Source organism: Solea senegalensis, linkage group LG20 (assembly GCF_019176455.1).
Source record: "Solea senegalensis isolate Sse05_10M linkage group LG20, IFAPA_SoseM_1, whole genome shotgun sequence".
Classification (NCBI taxonomy): domain Eukaryota; kingdom Metazoa; phylum Chordata; class Actinopteri; order Pleuronectiformes; family Soleidae; genus Solea; species Solea senegalensis.
The window spans coordinates 3,508,017-3,524,396 of record NC_058039.1 but is presented as its reverse complement, the minus strand read 5'-3'; the positions used below and the strand labels follow the sequence as shown (position 1 = coordinate 3,524,396).

General features: G+C 43.8%; 1 protein-coding gene and 1 long non-coding RNA gene across 4 annotated transcripts in view; one reads left to right on the top strand and one right to left on the bottom strand.

Moving 5' to 3' along the window:
• Nucleotides 1-16,380, top strand: part of LOC122786396 (RNA-binding motif, single-stranded-interacting protein 3-like) — a 270,501-nt gene that overhangs the window by 202,411 nt on the left and 51,710 nt on the right. For 2 of the 3 annotated variants that reach the window (XM_044052679.1, XM_044052678.1), the window contains exons 7-8: nucleotides 52-218; nucleotides 6,077-6,156. In XM_044052679.1, the coding sequence (XP_043908614.1) occupies nucleotides 52-218; nucleotides 6,077-6,156 (247 nt within the window). The remainder of the gene's footprint in view (nucleotides 1-51; nucleotides 219-6,076; nucleotides 6,157-16,380) is intronic. The other variant, XM_044052680.1, reaches the window with a different exon arrangement.
• On the bottom strand, nucleotides 11,998-16,336 carry LOC122786397. Its single transcript, XR_006362438.1, has 3 exons — nucleotides 16,186-16,336; nucleotides 13,046-13,186; nucleotides 11,998-12,056 (listed from the first exon to the last, which is right to left on the bottom strand). It is a non-coding gene; the product is annotated as an uncharacterized LOC122786397 (long non-coding RNA).

The following is a 16,380-nucleotide window of genomic DNA, read 5'->3' as shown; positions in this document are numbered from 1 at the left end:
TTCCCCTCTCTCTCCCCTTGTCTTTCTCCCCTCGGCTCTTCAAACCCACTGGCCCTGCAGCAACAAGAGCAAGACCCCACCAACCTGTACATCTCCAACCTGCCGGTGTCTATGGACGAGCAGGAGCTGGAGAACATGCTGAAACCTCTGGGTCACGTCATCTCCACGAGGATACTGAGGGATGCCAACGGGGTCAGCAGAGGAGTCGGTTTCGCCAGGTACTGACACTAATGTTGAATGCAAGCGGCGTCTCTTCGTAATATAAAGCCGCTGCTGCTTCTATGAATACACTGATGTACAGAACATATGCCCGCACACGGCACCTGGGTTGAATGCTTATTCCATACTGTACTGCACTGATCGAAGTGTGCTAAAACATAAGCGTGCACACATATGCATGCCCTGGCATAATGTCGCACACTTGCACACACTCTGTGTGCATACACATGTCGGATCTATAAAGTCACTCGTCGGATGAATCCTTCCTGTGTTAGTTTGTCTTTATTTCTGCCTGTGCATCAGTGTGTACGGCTTTACATGCCTTATAGGCTATGTCCATGATACTCCATTTGTTTATTTTCAACGACTTTATCCCAACACCCTGGATAGGTCACCAGTCCATCACAGGGCTAATATTCTAAATTCAGCTGAAGATACGCTTATCGCCCGTGTTTTAGAGCCGCAGAAACAGAGAAATACAAAGATTCTGCTGACTCAGTTGTCATGTGAAAACCCTGGGGCTACATTTTAATATACAGGTGGGCAAAAATGATGACGCATGTTTCCCACATGCACTTCCTGATTGTGTTTTTTTTTTTTTTTTTATCAGCCTTGAAAAGCTCAGTTAAAACTTGTACTTTTCCATTAATATAGAAAGAAATCTGTGTCCATACAAGCTAGTATGGATGCAGATTAAAGGGGTTGCCAATTTGAGTCCCTGCCATGTCAAGGGCTGGGGTACCCCTGAGCAAGGTACTCAATCCCCATTGCTCATTGTTAATTGGACATGCGGTTTTTCCATCATGGTATGGTGTAGTTTGGTACAGTATGGTATGGTTTGGAACGTCAAGCTTTGTATGAGAATAGACTGCGGGCGTTGATGAAATACCAGTTGCAAAGGAAGTGGCTTTTTTTTGGTGGTATTTTTGTACTAATGAACTGTTCCACTCAGTGGAAACATGGCTTAAATTGACCCCTGCCACGGGGGGCCACACCCCCCCAATGGTCCCAAGCCTGGATAAATGGGAGGGTTGCATTAGGAAGGGCATCCGATCCAAATCAAATATGTGGATCACTCGCTGTGACCACTCCCAGAGAGAGAGAGAGAGAGAAGAAAGAACAAACTACAGATGCAGATTTCTTCTGAAATGCTTGTCTGGATGTGGATTGTTCATCATTAGAAAGTTACAGTTTTAAATGAAAATGAAGTTTTATGGATGTTTGTTTGTGCTCTGTTGTATCATCACCAGCAATTACCTTGTCCTTACAGTATAGTTAGGGCTGCTCTATTTCAACCACCCAGCTTATCACTGAGCAGTTTATTTCTTTTTCTACTTAAAAAAGTTTCCACTTCTGCTTGTTAATCCCCCAAAGTCATAAACCGCTCTGTCCTTGTCCTCAGCAGCAGCAGCAGCCACTAGGCTCTCGTTCCTCTACACAGAGTCCTCCCTTGTTTACCCAGAGGAGGCCTCTGACGGCCGCAGAACTGCCATCTTGCAGGGATTTTTCTTAATCACCTGCTCTGGCTGAACTCCTCTCCTATTCCCTGCTCTATTACTGAGGGTTACAGCAGGACAGACAAGTACAAACACCCACATAAACAAGCACTTGTGCACAAACATAAGCATATGCATAAATAGACTATGTACACGTGCCTGCATATAAGCCTTGCGTGCACATAAACCAACACACACACACACGCACACAGACAGGTAGGCAGCCTCCTGTAGACCAACAAACAGAGCACAGCAGTAAGCTGCCACAGGCCACCTGTTCAACCAGAGGAAGAGACGTGAGGGAAGGGGAGAGTGAGACGGCAGAAAGTAGAGGGAAGAAGGACTAATCATAGAGTGAATGAAGGTGATGAGAAGGAGAAGGGATGTGATGGAAGGACAGACTGTGAAGGAAAGAGGGAATATGTGGTGTTTGATTAGATAAGAATAGGTAAGTTTGAGTTCATATGCTTCTGTGCACAGCCAGGTGGACTGTGTTTTCAGGTTGTCCGTCCGTCCATATATATATATATATATATACATATATGTATATATATATATATATATATATATATATATATATATATATATATATATATATATATCTACATATACATATTATATGTATTGCACAAACATTGACGCAAAAATAATTTGATTTTGGTTGGCAAAGGTTAAAGATTAAAGACGACCATACAAACAGCTGAACAAGGACCCAGTCGCACGACTCGGGAGACGAAGTAAAACATTAACAATCTTTTATTTTGAAAGTGCAACGAAAAAACAGTCATATGAGAGAAAAACTACTAACAAAAACAAGGGCTTGACAAAGTAGCAAACAAAAGTACAAAACCTGACGAGACGCAAGTTACCTCAAACGAGAGGAGAGTGAAATTTCAAAATAAAACAGGAAACCACAAGACAACAACTAAACACAAGCAGCTTTCTTGGTCATGCATTAAGAGAATCTTTTAAAAATTGGCACACATGTAAATTGGACTCACAGATTCACGGTCACGGTGGCTATAAAACATATCGTGAGGCAAATGACAATTTTTATCTGTCTATTTCAGCTTTAAGTCAACATGCATATGATACACTACATGGACAAAAACATTCGGATAATATAGAAAATGGAGTTGTTCCCCCTTTGGCAGCAACAGCTTCCAAACTTCTTGGACATTGATTCTGTAGAGTGTTTTATGAGGTCAGACACTGATGTTGGACAAGAAGACCTGGCTCACAATCCGTGTTCCAGTCCATCCCAAAGGTGCTCGATGGGGTTGAGGTCAGGTCAGTCGAGTTGTTCCACAGCAAACTTGGTCAAACCATGTTTTTATAGTCCTTGCTTTGAGCACTGGGGCGCGGTCGTGTTGGAATAGAAAAGGAACTTCCTCAAACTGTTGCATGGCATTGTCCAAAATATCTTGGTAAAGTAGTGGAAATATTAAGATTGTCATTAAAACTGGTGCTCAGCGGAGGCATACAAGTACTCACACATTCACTCATCCTCTACAGCTTTACCCTCCACATGAGGGTTGCTGGTGCCAAACCCAGCTGACATAGGGCGAAAGGCGGGGTTCACCCTGAACTGGTCGCATGCAACTACTTGGAGACAAATCTAGTTATGGAAGCATCAAGATATAAAAGATAACGGTGGTTATTTACTAAAAAGAAAAGGTCAAGCGTAGAAGGCAGACGGAGAGACACAAAGAAAAACATTCATTGTGTTAGCTCGTGTTAGCTGTGTTAACAGACAGACAGACAGCTGCTGAGGGCTGGGCCATGAGGAGCATTAGAGAGAGTAAACTGAGCTAAGTGTTTGTGGGCCGATCCATTACTGATATCAGAGCCCATTACTCTGGTCCCAGCACTAATCATTGCAGACAGCAGCACCTGATTCCATTAACCAGCAGCACACACCGAGCACAGGGAAAAAGCCACAATGCTTTGCTGCATACCTGGCTGGCTCAACGACTGGCTGACTACCCCAAAAGTCTGATTGACCAATAGACAGTGTGGCTGAGCGGGTTTGCTTCTCACTGACTGCCTAACAGCCTGTCCGCCTTATTTACTCCATGCCTGCCCACCTGTTTCCTGTCTACATACCTGCCGCACTGCTGGAAAGAGTGAGAGACAGCGTCGAGTGGGAGGCAAACAACGAGTAGCCAGAGTGGAGGAGGATAGTGTCCGCTAGGGAATGCTGAGAGAAGCTATGCATGAACACATCAAGTCAGAAGAGAAGTTCAGGAAAGACTGATTTTCAGCTCCTGCTGTGATGGTGGGCAGCAAAAAAATCGTCATCTTAAATTCAGACAATGAAACCCACATAAATCTTTATTCTCTGGCTCATACAAAGGAAAGGGTCACTGGCATGTCTGTGTCACTACAAAGATTTAGAAGCACAAATGTGTGCATGCATGAATGCAAATGATATGACTGAAAAGATATTGAAATGTTAATTAGATAATGTAACAGCAGACGTTACAAACGTACCTTTATTACCCAGTTTTGCCACATTTAGAGCTGTATCCCAGTCATGTATTTAAATATTGGACAGATATACTGTATCTACCTCACTTGTTTCTCTCTGCAACTAAACTATAAGTGTTTTGGGTTTTTTTTGCATTGATTTAAATATGTTGTATTTGTTCTCTTTTTGCTCCTTTGTCTCTTTCTTCGTTTAAACTGCTGCTCATGCTGAGACAGTTAAACTTTTTTTTTCCCCTCTTATCTAAAAATACTCAGTCCTTACTGCACATAAAATGACTCTTTGAATCAGCGGAATAACTGTGTTTTTACTAGGGTAATTAATTTCAGGTTCCTAAATGTCAGTGACGTGTATTTCGGTAATTGTTATTAGTCATCTACTGAGTCACTGTGACTGGTTAGTGTCAGCTGTCCCGGGACGGAGGGAAATGAAAGGTAGAGAGAAGAGACGGAGAAAAGTTCCCGCACACGCCTCAGTGAGACGGGAATGATTCCGGGGTGTGTGAAAGATTACATATTCTAAAAAGGGGGAAAAAAAAGAAGAAAGATATTTATGTGAATAGGGCGTAATGGAGAAAACCAAAGGATGGACAGAGGGAGGAAAAGGAGGGGCATGGAAAGTGAGAGATGAGGTGGGAGGGAGAGAGGGAAACGGTGAAAGATGGAGGAAATGACCAAGGTTGAAAGACGAGGAGGGATGAGAGAGACGTCAAAAAGAAGAGGTGCAGACAGGCCGGGAGTAAGATGGATGGGTCATAGAGAGCGATAAAGAAGCTATGGAATATATAAAAAAAAGAAGGATGAAGGTAGAAATGGGAGAAGGATGAGAGATGGAGGACAGAGAAGTGAGAGGCTGACAGGGTGATATGAGTATTCGAGGGGCTGCAGCAGAATGAATGAAGCATGAAAATGTGGAAAGCAGTGAATTCAAGAGCATATCACCATAAAGGCATAAGAATCAGTCAAGCCTGCATTTAAAACCTGTCTCAGTTTAATAAAAGTTCCTTGTGTGTACATGTTGAATAATCCACTGGCATATACTGTACGTCCAAAATGTACAAATCACATAAAGGATGTGTGTTGTTTGTCGTGAAAGTAAAACAACCAAACAGTTTGATGTATTGGATATAGAGAAAATAAAATAACATTTTAATATTAACCTTTTTAATCTAGGGCCACACGGTTGGTGTAGTGGTTAGCACTCTTGCCTTTGCGGCAAGAAGACATGGGTTCGTAACCCGGTTGGGACAAGGGCGAACTGTCCACGCCTGTGTACCCCGCCCTGTGTACCTATCACCCTGTCAGCTAATGTGGAGGTAGAAGGTGGATGGATGGATTATTATTCTAAAGAACCAGACGCTTGATATTACCTGTTACTTGATGTTTGTGGTATTTTTCGTCTACAAGCGTCTTGGTTTGCAGGTCCAGTTAATTGCATTAGATTGCTAACACCCTTCTCTACTGGTAAACCCAGGCCAAAGCACAGTGTTAACCGTGTTTCCCACTCAGTGTTGATTAGTTCACCAGCACAGTATCACCATTAGACCATTAGACTAAATCATAATTGCCAACCACGGCATGCAGTGTAGTGGGTGACGCTTAAACGTTGTGAATATGCTATCAAGGGTCATAATGTCTTCATTGTACATGTTGTAGTGCTGCAGCAGAAATATACACTATACATTGTTTATAAGCTGCATCTCAGAGGTATTTCTGCCCACTCCCCATGGCTGTCACTTTAATTGGCAGTTAAAAGCGTGTCATATTAAAGCACTCTCCCTGTGTGTCACCATTACGCTTCTATATATCAAAGACCTTTATAATGATCAATTTAAACCTCCCTTTTTTGATCAAATCCTATATTTCATTTGCAGGATGGAGTCCACAGAGAAATGTGAAGTAGTGATACAGCATTTCAACGGAAAATACCTGAAAACCCCGCCCGGCATCCCAGGTGAGTCTCCTCTCCTTTTCCTTACATTGCTCTCACGTCAACACTTTTGTTCTTTATTTTCTGCAAAAAATCATCACCTCTGCAATGAGAAACCTCCTCTCTCATTCGATTATGGTAATTCCTCATCTCCGATCTGCTGGACAGCTTGAGAGATTGTGTACATCGTCGTTTCTGACACCTGAAGCGAGCTGAGTTACCTATGGCTGAATAGCTGATGGTTGTACACGTCTCTACCTCCGCCTCTCTCTCTCTCTCTCTCTCTCACTGCTGTCACCATCCCTCTCTCTCCCTGGTGGTGCTGCTGCTGCAGGCTGGAACTTCTTGGGCAGGAGAAAACCCGCTTAATATTCACACTCATGCCTCTGTGCTGTTCTTGCAATCTACTTAAGAGCTTGCACTCTCCCCTCTTTCCTCTCCCGCTCCCGCTCTCTGTTGCTGTGTCCTCTTTTCTCCCTCCATCTTTTTTGTCTGCAGTCACCCTAGACAGTGGAACATGCTGGCCAAGGAGAGAGCAGGCAAGAGAAAAGAGAGCGAAACAAAGAATGTCACAAAATCCAGACATGTAGGGACAAGATAGCACCACGTGGTGCGCCGGCACAGAAATATGTCCTTTATGCTGCTTCCAAAGCGCCGTCGCCAACTTGTCCCAAAAGTTTGAAATGCAAGGAGTCAAAGAATTGGCAATGTTAGACAGAACACCACATGTCTCTGGGGGAATAAGGGTGACAAGAGGTGGCAGCAGAAAGGAAAGTGAGGTGGAAGGCGAGGGAAATTCTAGAGGGAAGATTGCTGCATAAGCACTTTTGAGGCCAGGTGCTGCAAGCGCTTGAAGCCGTCCATGTATCCCAGCAGGAAGTGCAGACCAGACAGGGCAATGCTGAGGAGATCTTCTTCACCCCTGGGGGCAATTTTATTAGCAATTCTCACACCTTCAGCCAGTGGCACAGAACCAGACCCATCAATTAATCTTCAGTACGTGAAAGAGACTGGATTTAGAATCTCCATATATGGCCATCCTCTGCATAGCCTGTGGCCATTAAAAGGCAAGGTGAGTGGTTATATTGAAGTTGAGCAGTAATAGGGAAACCTTTAACACTGTAATATCAAGCTGACCTTCCCCTTTAAGGATCCATCTCCCAGCTGCTCCAGTTTTATTATTGTTAATGGATTGTGTTCAGGCTTGAGCCAAGCACAGAGATTTACTGCCCTGATCGAGGAAAATCCTTGTGTGTAATGAAGAATGGGTAAGTTTACAAACTTTACACTTTTCTGGTGCTGCTATAGTCGCCCTGTGTATACACACACGACTGGAATTACCAAAAGCTATTATCCTTCCTTGTGTTGTTGCACGGTGTGATTTGAACACTCAGTGCAACCACTTACATGATCAGGTGTACAGAATGGCTTCTTTTTATCACTCTCACTGAAAGTGAGCACATCAATCCTTCCTTTCCTGCACATGTGGCCAGTAGAGCAGCAGTGAATGAATGTGAGGGAAGAAATTAAGAGACATCCTTCCAACAATAACATCTGATTTATTACACCTTTTATTTGTTGCATTGATTTAGAAATGGAACGTACTCTAATTGAGCCCCACTCCTGCAAAAAATTTGGCAATAGTTCCGCATTGAGGCAGAGGCAATTTGCAAAACGTGCCATGTTGCTATGAAAAACACAGGCAGTACAACTAACCTTATAACTCAGCAACCACACAGTGTGACTGTGGAGGGGCCTGCTTCTGCCCCCGGCATCCCCATCATTTTCAGATTCATCCAGGCTCGTATCCCTGAGAGTGGCGAGCAAAGTATAGCAAGTTTTTTTTTTTTTTTTTCCTATGCTCTGGTGAATAACAGCTCCACTGTTTCTTTTTCTTATTCTTTCTTGTTCTGTTCTCTCGTTTTGTCGACAATATCTCATAGGCCAAACACCCAATAATAAAAAAGAATTATTGTTTCTTGGTATGCTTTAGATTTTAAATCTGACATCCCTGAGATATCGGTCTTATTTATGAATGCTCATACCTAAAAGCTTACTCCCATTCCTTAAATGTTTCAATCTATAGGATGGTACTTTTTTTTTTTTGGCTAAATGGAAATCTCTGGACATTCTTATGCAAAAGACCCTGCAGCTACATACCCTATATGCATATGTGCACATGTGCAAGTGTGCACTCATTTTTATATGCATCTGGGCCCTGTTTCAGACATGCATATTCAAATAAATGTATATTAATGTATGTCAGTGGGAAAACATGCTGTTTTTGTGTGTCATTGCGTTAGTGTGTGTACATAACCATGCACGTATGTGCATGTGTGTTGTGTTGGTAGTATTTCCCCAGAGCCCCTTGCTATGCAGGGCAACTTCTTCATCCATCCATCTTTGACAGCTCAGCGGCGCCCCCCCCGGGCGGCCCCCCACCGCACACACACAGCACAGTGGCAGCGTGCGCACACACACGTGCACACGGCCGTGCCTGTGTGACAGCCATGACTAGTACACTGTGCGAGACTTGACACACACACAAACCACATAGGCACAAATAAAGTCACGCACCGATAACTTTGACCTGAATGGAATGTCAACATCCATATAATGCTCATGGGATCCTTTTTTTTTTCTGCCATCTAGCATTTAGAACGCGGCCCGCACACAAACACACACTTTTATACATTTGCGACATGCATATCTGTGCGTACACATGCAGCCCCCACCCCCCGCCTCATTTGAAGCTCACTCACCAATCCTCTCAAGCCCGTATCTGACAGGCCTCTGCATTTCCAGCTTAGCCACTCAATCAAACTGTGTCAAGAGTGTGTGTGTGTGTGTGTGTGTGTGTGGTAGTTGGTCTTCCTATACTCAGTTGTGTCCAGTGCTGATACAGTAAGCATATTCAGCTTTGACCTCACTGTCCCACACCCATGTGGAAGTCTTGTGCCAGGTCACATGTGAAACTCAGCTGATCGTGGGGAAAGTAGTTCAAATAAAAAGGATGTTGTCATGCTGGGCAGGAAGTGAACATCGGGTATAAGGACACAGGAGGAGAGGAGGAACACACCGAACAGAAGAATGAGGAGATCCCAACAGATGGCGGCTAATGACGCCATAGACAGTTTCCATAGACTTCCTGTTTAAATTTGAATGTAATAACATCTTACTTCCTTGTGATTACATGAAATGTTTAGTTGATGTACAGTGTGGTGGGATGATAGCAGATGGCAGCTAATGATACTTAAACAGAGTCCTTATTCTTACCATAAAGTCTTGAATGAGATCGTGTCCAATTTTATCATACAGTACTTGGAGGATTGATACGGATATGAATGTTTGGTTTTTGGTCGTAAGAGAAAGATGGACGACCCAGTGAGGTCCGAAAATATGTGGGTGTCACTTTTGAAGCTGCTGGTGACGCTGTTGTTGTTAGCAGCAGGTTTGTAGTCACTTGTTTACTCGCATGAACACAAATGTTCCAGTGACGCAAACAGTGTGAGTAATGCATCCCTTTTACCAGCTCTCCACAAAGAGACCAAAGCTAAAATTATACAGAACCTCACCAACAAACATGATGAAGCAATCATTGTCTTTTTGTGGACCTGGTACCACAATATTATGATTTTTATACTTTTGACTCAAGTTATCTATAGAGAAAGTGAGCGTCCATAGGGCCACACGGTTGGTGTAGTGGTTAGCAAGAAGACCCGGGTTTATGACCCTGGAGATGACCCATAAATCTCCAGTTTCCTCCCACAGTCCAAAGGGATTAGGCAAGGTGTGAGAGTGAGAGTGGATGGTTGTTTGTCTCTATGTGGCCATGTGATGGACTGGTGACCTGTCCAGGGTGTACCCCACATTTCGCCCTATGTCAGCTGAGATTGGCCCCCGTGACACCTCATGTGGAGGATAAAGAGGTAGAAGATGAGTGAGTGAGTGAGTGAGTGAGAGTGTCCATAATAATCTGATATTCTTTACACTGTTTTCAGCCATAAAACACAATCAAGAACTTCACGTCCGTGTTCTCCTGTAAGTTCCACAGAAACAAAAAGCACTCACATATAGATGCATCCAATCAGCTATCCAGGTCAGGTGCTGTTTGCTGAGGCCTGGTTGATATGAGAGCTGTGTAGCACTCGTCCAACAAGCCAGTCACACTGAGGCCTTTTCCAGCCGCTCTGGTCTGCCCACGTCTGATTGTGATTCAGAGAGAGGGACATGATCGATAGCCCCTGATGGAGCACTACTGCTGTTTAGCTATTCTGTGCAATGCGGCAACCGCTCTCGCTGACGCTGTTGTCGGATGTGAGCGTGCACACATCTAGAAAGTCAAGCACATGCTCCATACGGGCGCATGAATATGGTACATGTGTATGCCAAAGAGTGTGTGTGTGTGTGTTTGTACAACGGTGCACAGGTGCATAGACAACACACATGCAGACACACACTCATGTAGACACAATAACCTATTTTTCTGAAAAAAAGCGCTTGTGCTTTGTTGTTGAACGTGAGTGCGCAGAGTTATCCTTGTTATTCCGTGCATGTGGATTTACTCGATATACAAAATAAATGGAATTTATGAAATGTGACTACAGCAATGACCCACGGTGAAGTGAGCCCAACAGGGACGCGTTATGATTTACACTGCAACCCTGAGCAATGGGAAAGTCAAAGGAAGCACAGATAAAAAGTGATTTAATCCGCCGGCTCCACTGAGCCTCGCTGATTAAAGCCTTTTGTCCCACAATGCATTTAGCAGCTTAGAGATGACACCCTATGGTAAATTTAATTTGAACCAGAGATACATTAGCCACTGTTTGGTTTTGGCAGGTGAGCAATCTCGTGTGCATCCAATATTTGTGTGTCTGCAGTGGCAGCGAGGAAATTAAAAAACATTTGATACACCGTATGTTCTGTTGCTTTTTTTATTTTATTTTTTTTATTATTTCAATGTCATGTGTTATAAATAAACAGGCAGGCGTGTTTCTCAGAGCAGCTAAACTCTTAGAGCACCCGATAAATCCAACATTCTCCTTCATATCTGACTTCAGAGGTTCAAACCAGGCTGAAAGTGTAGTTAAACTGTAGCTCCTTCCTTTTCACTTCCGTTGCTGCTGCTCCTTGTACCATCATCTTGCTGCCAATATGGCAGCAGAGCTCAGCGTTGGCTCCAATATTGTCCAATTGATGCCGGATAAATAATGAAAACCACATCAGGAAGCAGCCACAGTAGCCCTGGGAGATGGAACCAAACGGAAACATGCAATATGTACAAGCTCTCCTGTTTTGTTGTTGTTTTTTTAAACAGGAGTCTGGCATTTCTCTCTCTAACCTGGTCTGTTTTTACAATTTCTTTTTAAGCTGCAGGGAGAGTTTTTTTTGTTCAAAATGTGAAAGTTTTAAATGTACCGATGAAGTGGCCCCACACTCGTACAACTGTCAGAAGCAACATTTCATCCTCAAATAAAAATAAAGCACAGACCACATCCCGGGATTATTTGCAGAACACTAGTCCTGTGCCACTGAGGGTGGGGGAGCTGTTGCCAGGGGTGCTGTTGCATAAAAAGATCCTCTCCCTGTTGGCGTCCTCGCCAAGGCAACGGTGCCAAGATAGCAGAGACAGCCCACGGTATTAAAACGTCCCTCGTTGAATTAAGGCGAGTCCCAAATCGCTCGGTGAAGTCACAAAAAGCCCTTCTGAAACTGTCAGTCATACTCGAGTAATCCATGTTAATTTCTACAATCCCTCCCACATTCCCCTGGCTAATAACTGGCCTGTCGGCAGGTCTATTTCTCTCCGCTGCGTTGTGTAGATTTAATGTGCAGCCAAGTAGGTTGGTGGCTTCGCTGTCAATGTGTTTCAGACACGGTTGCCTCGCCAAGCATGCAACACGTACACGTTTCCCACGATGCTGGAAATCATTAAAAAATAAATGAAAAAGAGAGAGAGAGAGAGAGAGAAGAACAAAAGATATAAATATCATACAAACACATTATCAGTAGGTTTGCGTCAGCCTGTTTTCATTTGTACATAAAAAGCCTGAATGGAAACCAAAAAAAAAAAATGTCGCATTTCATTTTTAACCCTTGATAGAATTAAAAGATGTATGCAGATGAGCACAATGGAAACAGTTTTAGTCAGTATAACAGGATGTTTAGAGAAGATGTGACTGAAACGCCTCTGGAAAAAGAGCGGAAACGGTGGATCCAGTGGGCGAGAGGAAACCACAACATTCCACAACTAAGTGCAACGACCAGATCTTCTTTTATCATTATTACGACGATAAATGGAACCATCAAACGTCTTTGGTGCAGACACAGACTCAGAAGCCCAGGTCGTGCCGAAGATATTTGTTTATATCTTGTGTTTTTAATCCTCCTTTTAATGGAAACAGAAGGTCAAACCCTTGTTTTTATTGATAATTAATGAACTCCTGCTGTCACCCTGTGAACACGTCTGTCTCTGTTTGTGATCCTCAGTGACACAGAGACAGCTTTTCAATATACACTACCCTGGATTATAATTAGCCATCAAACCTGTCTTTCTCCTGCACTTCAGGATATTGCATCATAATGAAATTTGCCCTGTTAGCATGAACCACTCGCCCCCTTTCCCTCACCCCCGCCCTGGCTTCACCTGCCTTCCATTAGAGGCAGGACACACAGGAAGTTATTATTGGCATCCCCCAGTAAATCACAGAGCTTCCTGAAAACGGGATCAATTTCCCCCGTCGCACTTTCTCATTATAACCTTATCTCGCCCACAGACAATAATCTGGATTTGTCACGCTTTGTTTGTTTTCCCACTGAACTGTATCAGTCATGAGCGACACCGGCAGTCAGAGGCGGAGGATGAGGAGGAGAGAGAAGCAACTCTGTCGCTGAAATATGAGGTGTTCACCTGCGCTGCGGTCCAATTCCACGCAGCACAATAAAAAACCCTTTGATTGGCTTCAAAGATTGTTTAGGCGGAGAGGAGGAGCCCGGCCTCGTGGAAGGGTTTGGGCAGGAACGATTGACTTTGTTCTCCGCTCAGCCACGTCTATGTGGAGAGAGAGAGAGAATGAGGGAGAGTTACAGCAGCACCTGCAGTGTGATTGCATGAATTAGATCAGGAGCTGTGGATATATGACAGGAATAAGTGAGGGAGATAAAAGAGAACAGATGGAAAAGGACGGAGAGCAGGAAAGTGAGAGGCGAGGACATGCAAGAAGAGCGAAAGTCGGGAAAAACAGTGCTTTTCTATCGAAGGTTACATTTGTGTGAAGTAAAGTTTGAAAGAATGAGATGAAAGAATGACTTTGAGCGCGTGACCGCTTCCTGAGCTTGACCCCAGTGACCCCCAGCCAGCTGTCCGCCATGTTGATCCACTTCTGTCCCTCTACCTCTGACCCTGATCATAGCTCTCCTTGCACTTTTTGTTGTCCTTGCTTTTATACTCTCTCTCATCTGCCTCTCCCTCTCTCTCTCTCTTATCGTCACGGCCACTGCTGAAGTCTTCTTTCATCTCTCACTTTCTCTGCGTGCCCTTGCCTCCGCTCTGTTCACCGCACTCCACACACTCCACACACATCACACACATTCCTGCTCATGTTTCCCGAATGCTCATCTTTCTTACTGGATATAGCCGAGCGCGCACAATATTAGTGGGCGCAAAATAAGCACCTGGGGCTGTTTTTTTTAACTCACCGAGAACTCCTCTTTGTTTGTCTTGTGTTAACTGTTCTCTTTTATTCCGTGGACTCGTTCTGTGTGGACAGCTGACAGCAATGACAAAGATTTCCTACTTATTTTTCATCCTTTTGCTTTTAAATGAGTTTGGAACCCAAATCTAAGATCGTCTTGAAGCAGAAATGGTCTGAATGTATCATTCTTTGCCACCGAGATAACTTTGTGGCCTCACGAACAAAGAAGGAGTGCATGACTTGCTTTTTTATTGATTTTACTTGACTGTGGCTCAGTGGTAGAGCGAGTCGCCTTTCAACTGGAAGGCAGAGGGTTCGATTTCCACAAGATTAGATTAGAACAGTGCTTTCATAAATACAGACCATTTAGCATGTGGTTGTTTTCAGCAGCATCTCTAAATGTGTTTGAAAAAAAACAAAAACAAACTCCTGAACCATGAATATTTTGGTGCAGATCCAAATGACAGTAGTCTGTGATTCTCCTGTCCCACTTTCCACCACATTGTGAGAAAGGTTGTCCTTGCTGAAGGTCTGACCTTCACCGAGTGCCAGCGTAGTTTTGGTTTTCTCAGGCTGCACACTTCATACTCATCCATAGGTCTATCTCCGTGCTGTGCACTTTGTATTCTTGTATTTATTTAATCTATTTAGCAAACTTAGTCTAATGTAGGACTGGAGGCATTGATATCCTGCTCAGCAGATGCAGTAGGTCGCTGAGCTCGTACCCTTCTGACCGGCCCTTCCCGTCCTCCAGAATGAAGATTAAGTTTGCTGAGGAGGGTAATCATCCTCCAAGGTCTCTGAGGTATGCAAGCAATTCAGCGCGCTTGCTCTGTGTGGTTCACTGGTCAGCCTCTCTCTATATTAGGTTAAAGTATCACAACTTATGAGTTTGATAAACGACAGCGTTCTGTTTTTCACCGCTCTGGAATGTCCTAAACGCACCCCCGGGTGTCCCTCAATCAAAACATAAACAAATGACCTAGATTAAATTGTTGACAAAGACGCAGCATTGGATCATGGGAATTATTGTCACGTAGTCTCATTTGGTTTCCCTGTGCATTTGTGCTTTTTTTAAAAAATACACACAATAAAATGAAAGATCTAGAGCAACACATTGGCGAGCTAGTGGATCAGAATCTTTCCTTCCTCTTCTTGACATAATAATAGTTTGGTAACACTTTAGATTAGGGAACACATATTCACTATTAACTAGGTGCTCACTAACATGCATAACTAGCACACTAGCCCTTTATTAGTAATTATTAAGCACGTATTAACACCTTATTCTACCTCTGTTACGACATGAATTAAGATTTTTCCTGGTTAAGGTGTTAATACGTGCTTAATAATTACTAATAAAGGTGCTACTAATATGCATGTTAGTAAGCACCTAGTTAATGGTGAATATGTTTTGGCGGCGACAGATTCAAACTGAACCGAAATGAAAAGGTCTACGAATTATATGAATTTAAAGAGTGTTTTTTTGAATGTTACAATATCTTTAAAGCATGTTTTTGAAAGTTTAGGAAAAAAAATAAAATAAAACGAGCATCAATTCCACCCAACGACGTCACTGACACCATCCCCAGGACACAGAGGGCAGTGAGATAAATGTAGCCGCTGCCCCCAAAATAGAGTGTGTTCTCCATTAGAACAGGACGCAGGCTGTGTGGGAACAAGTAGAGGTCACTGTGGTCAGAAGAGTTATTTCTGTCGCACCGCCAGACCTCCAGGAGTGGACGCCCATTCATTCATCTGACTGCCTGCCAGCAGGAGAGGGGACACACACAGAGACGCGAGAAAGATTTCAGACACACCTACGTGTTCTGTTGATGAGAAGCCAACAGGAGTGGGACAGGTTCCATTTGGTGAAAGTTTGTCCAAGTGATCCCATGGAGTTTTTGTGCATCTTTTTCTGTGCTCGAGTGTATTTATAAGAGCGCTGGCTGCCGGTGCGTGAGGTGAAGGACAACGGAAACACACCTTGTTTCCAGCGAGACAGCGTCTCAGACGTTCTCTCTTCCCTTGGCTCGCAGTACGGCACATCGTGGCCACTGGATCATGTTTGTGGTTTATTTCTGCTGCTTTCATTTACAGCTTCATCGGCACGGATGCACCCTTTTTTTTTTTTGCCATATCGTGATAAAGCACACACACACACACACACACACACACAGAGACAATGCAGGAAAAAGAAAACACAGCAACACGCCAACAGAATGATTTCTCACAGTCTGCTTTTCCTTCCTTTGTTCTTCCAGCCGAGCTCGCTCTCTTTCACTGTCTCCCTCGCTTGCATCCACACACACACACACACATCAATAGTCCATTAGGAGTGTGTTGCTTTCATTACCTCAAGCTTGGCCCTAAGACAACCTTCAGAATGGAGTACAGCGGTGAGGAGCTGGCCATGGGTTGCAGTATATATAGGAAGAAGTCGGGTAATTGCCAGCTCTCTGTTCTCTCTATCCTGTGCTCCAGGTAGAAAGTATGAATCTGTGGTATCAGGGGACCACCACCCCTGTTGTGATGCAGTGCATCTCTCTAC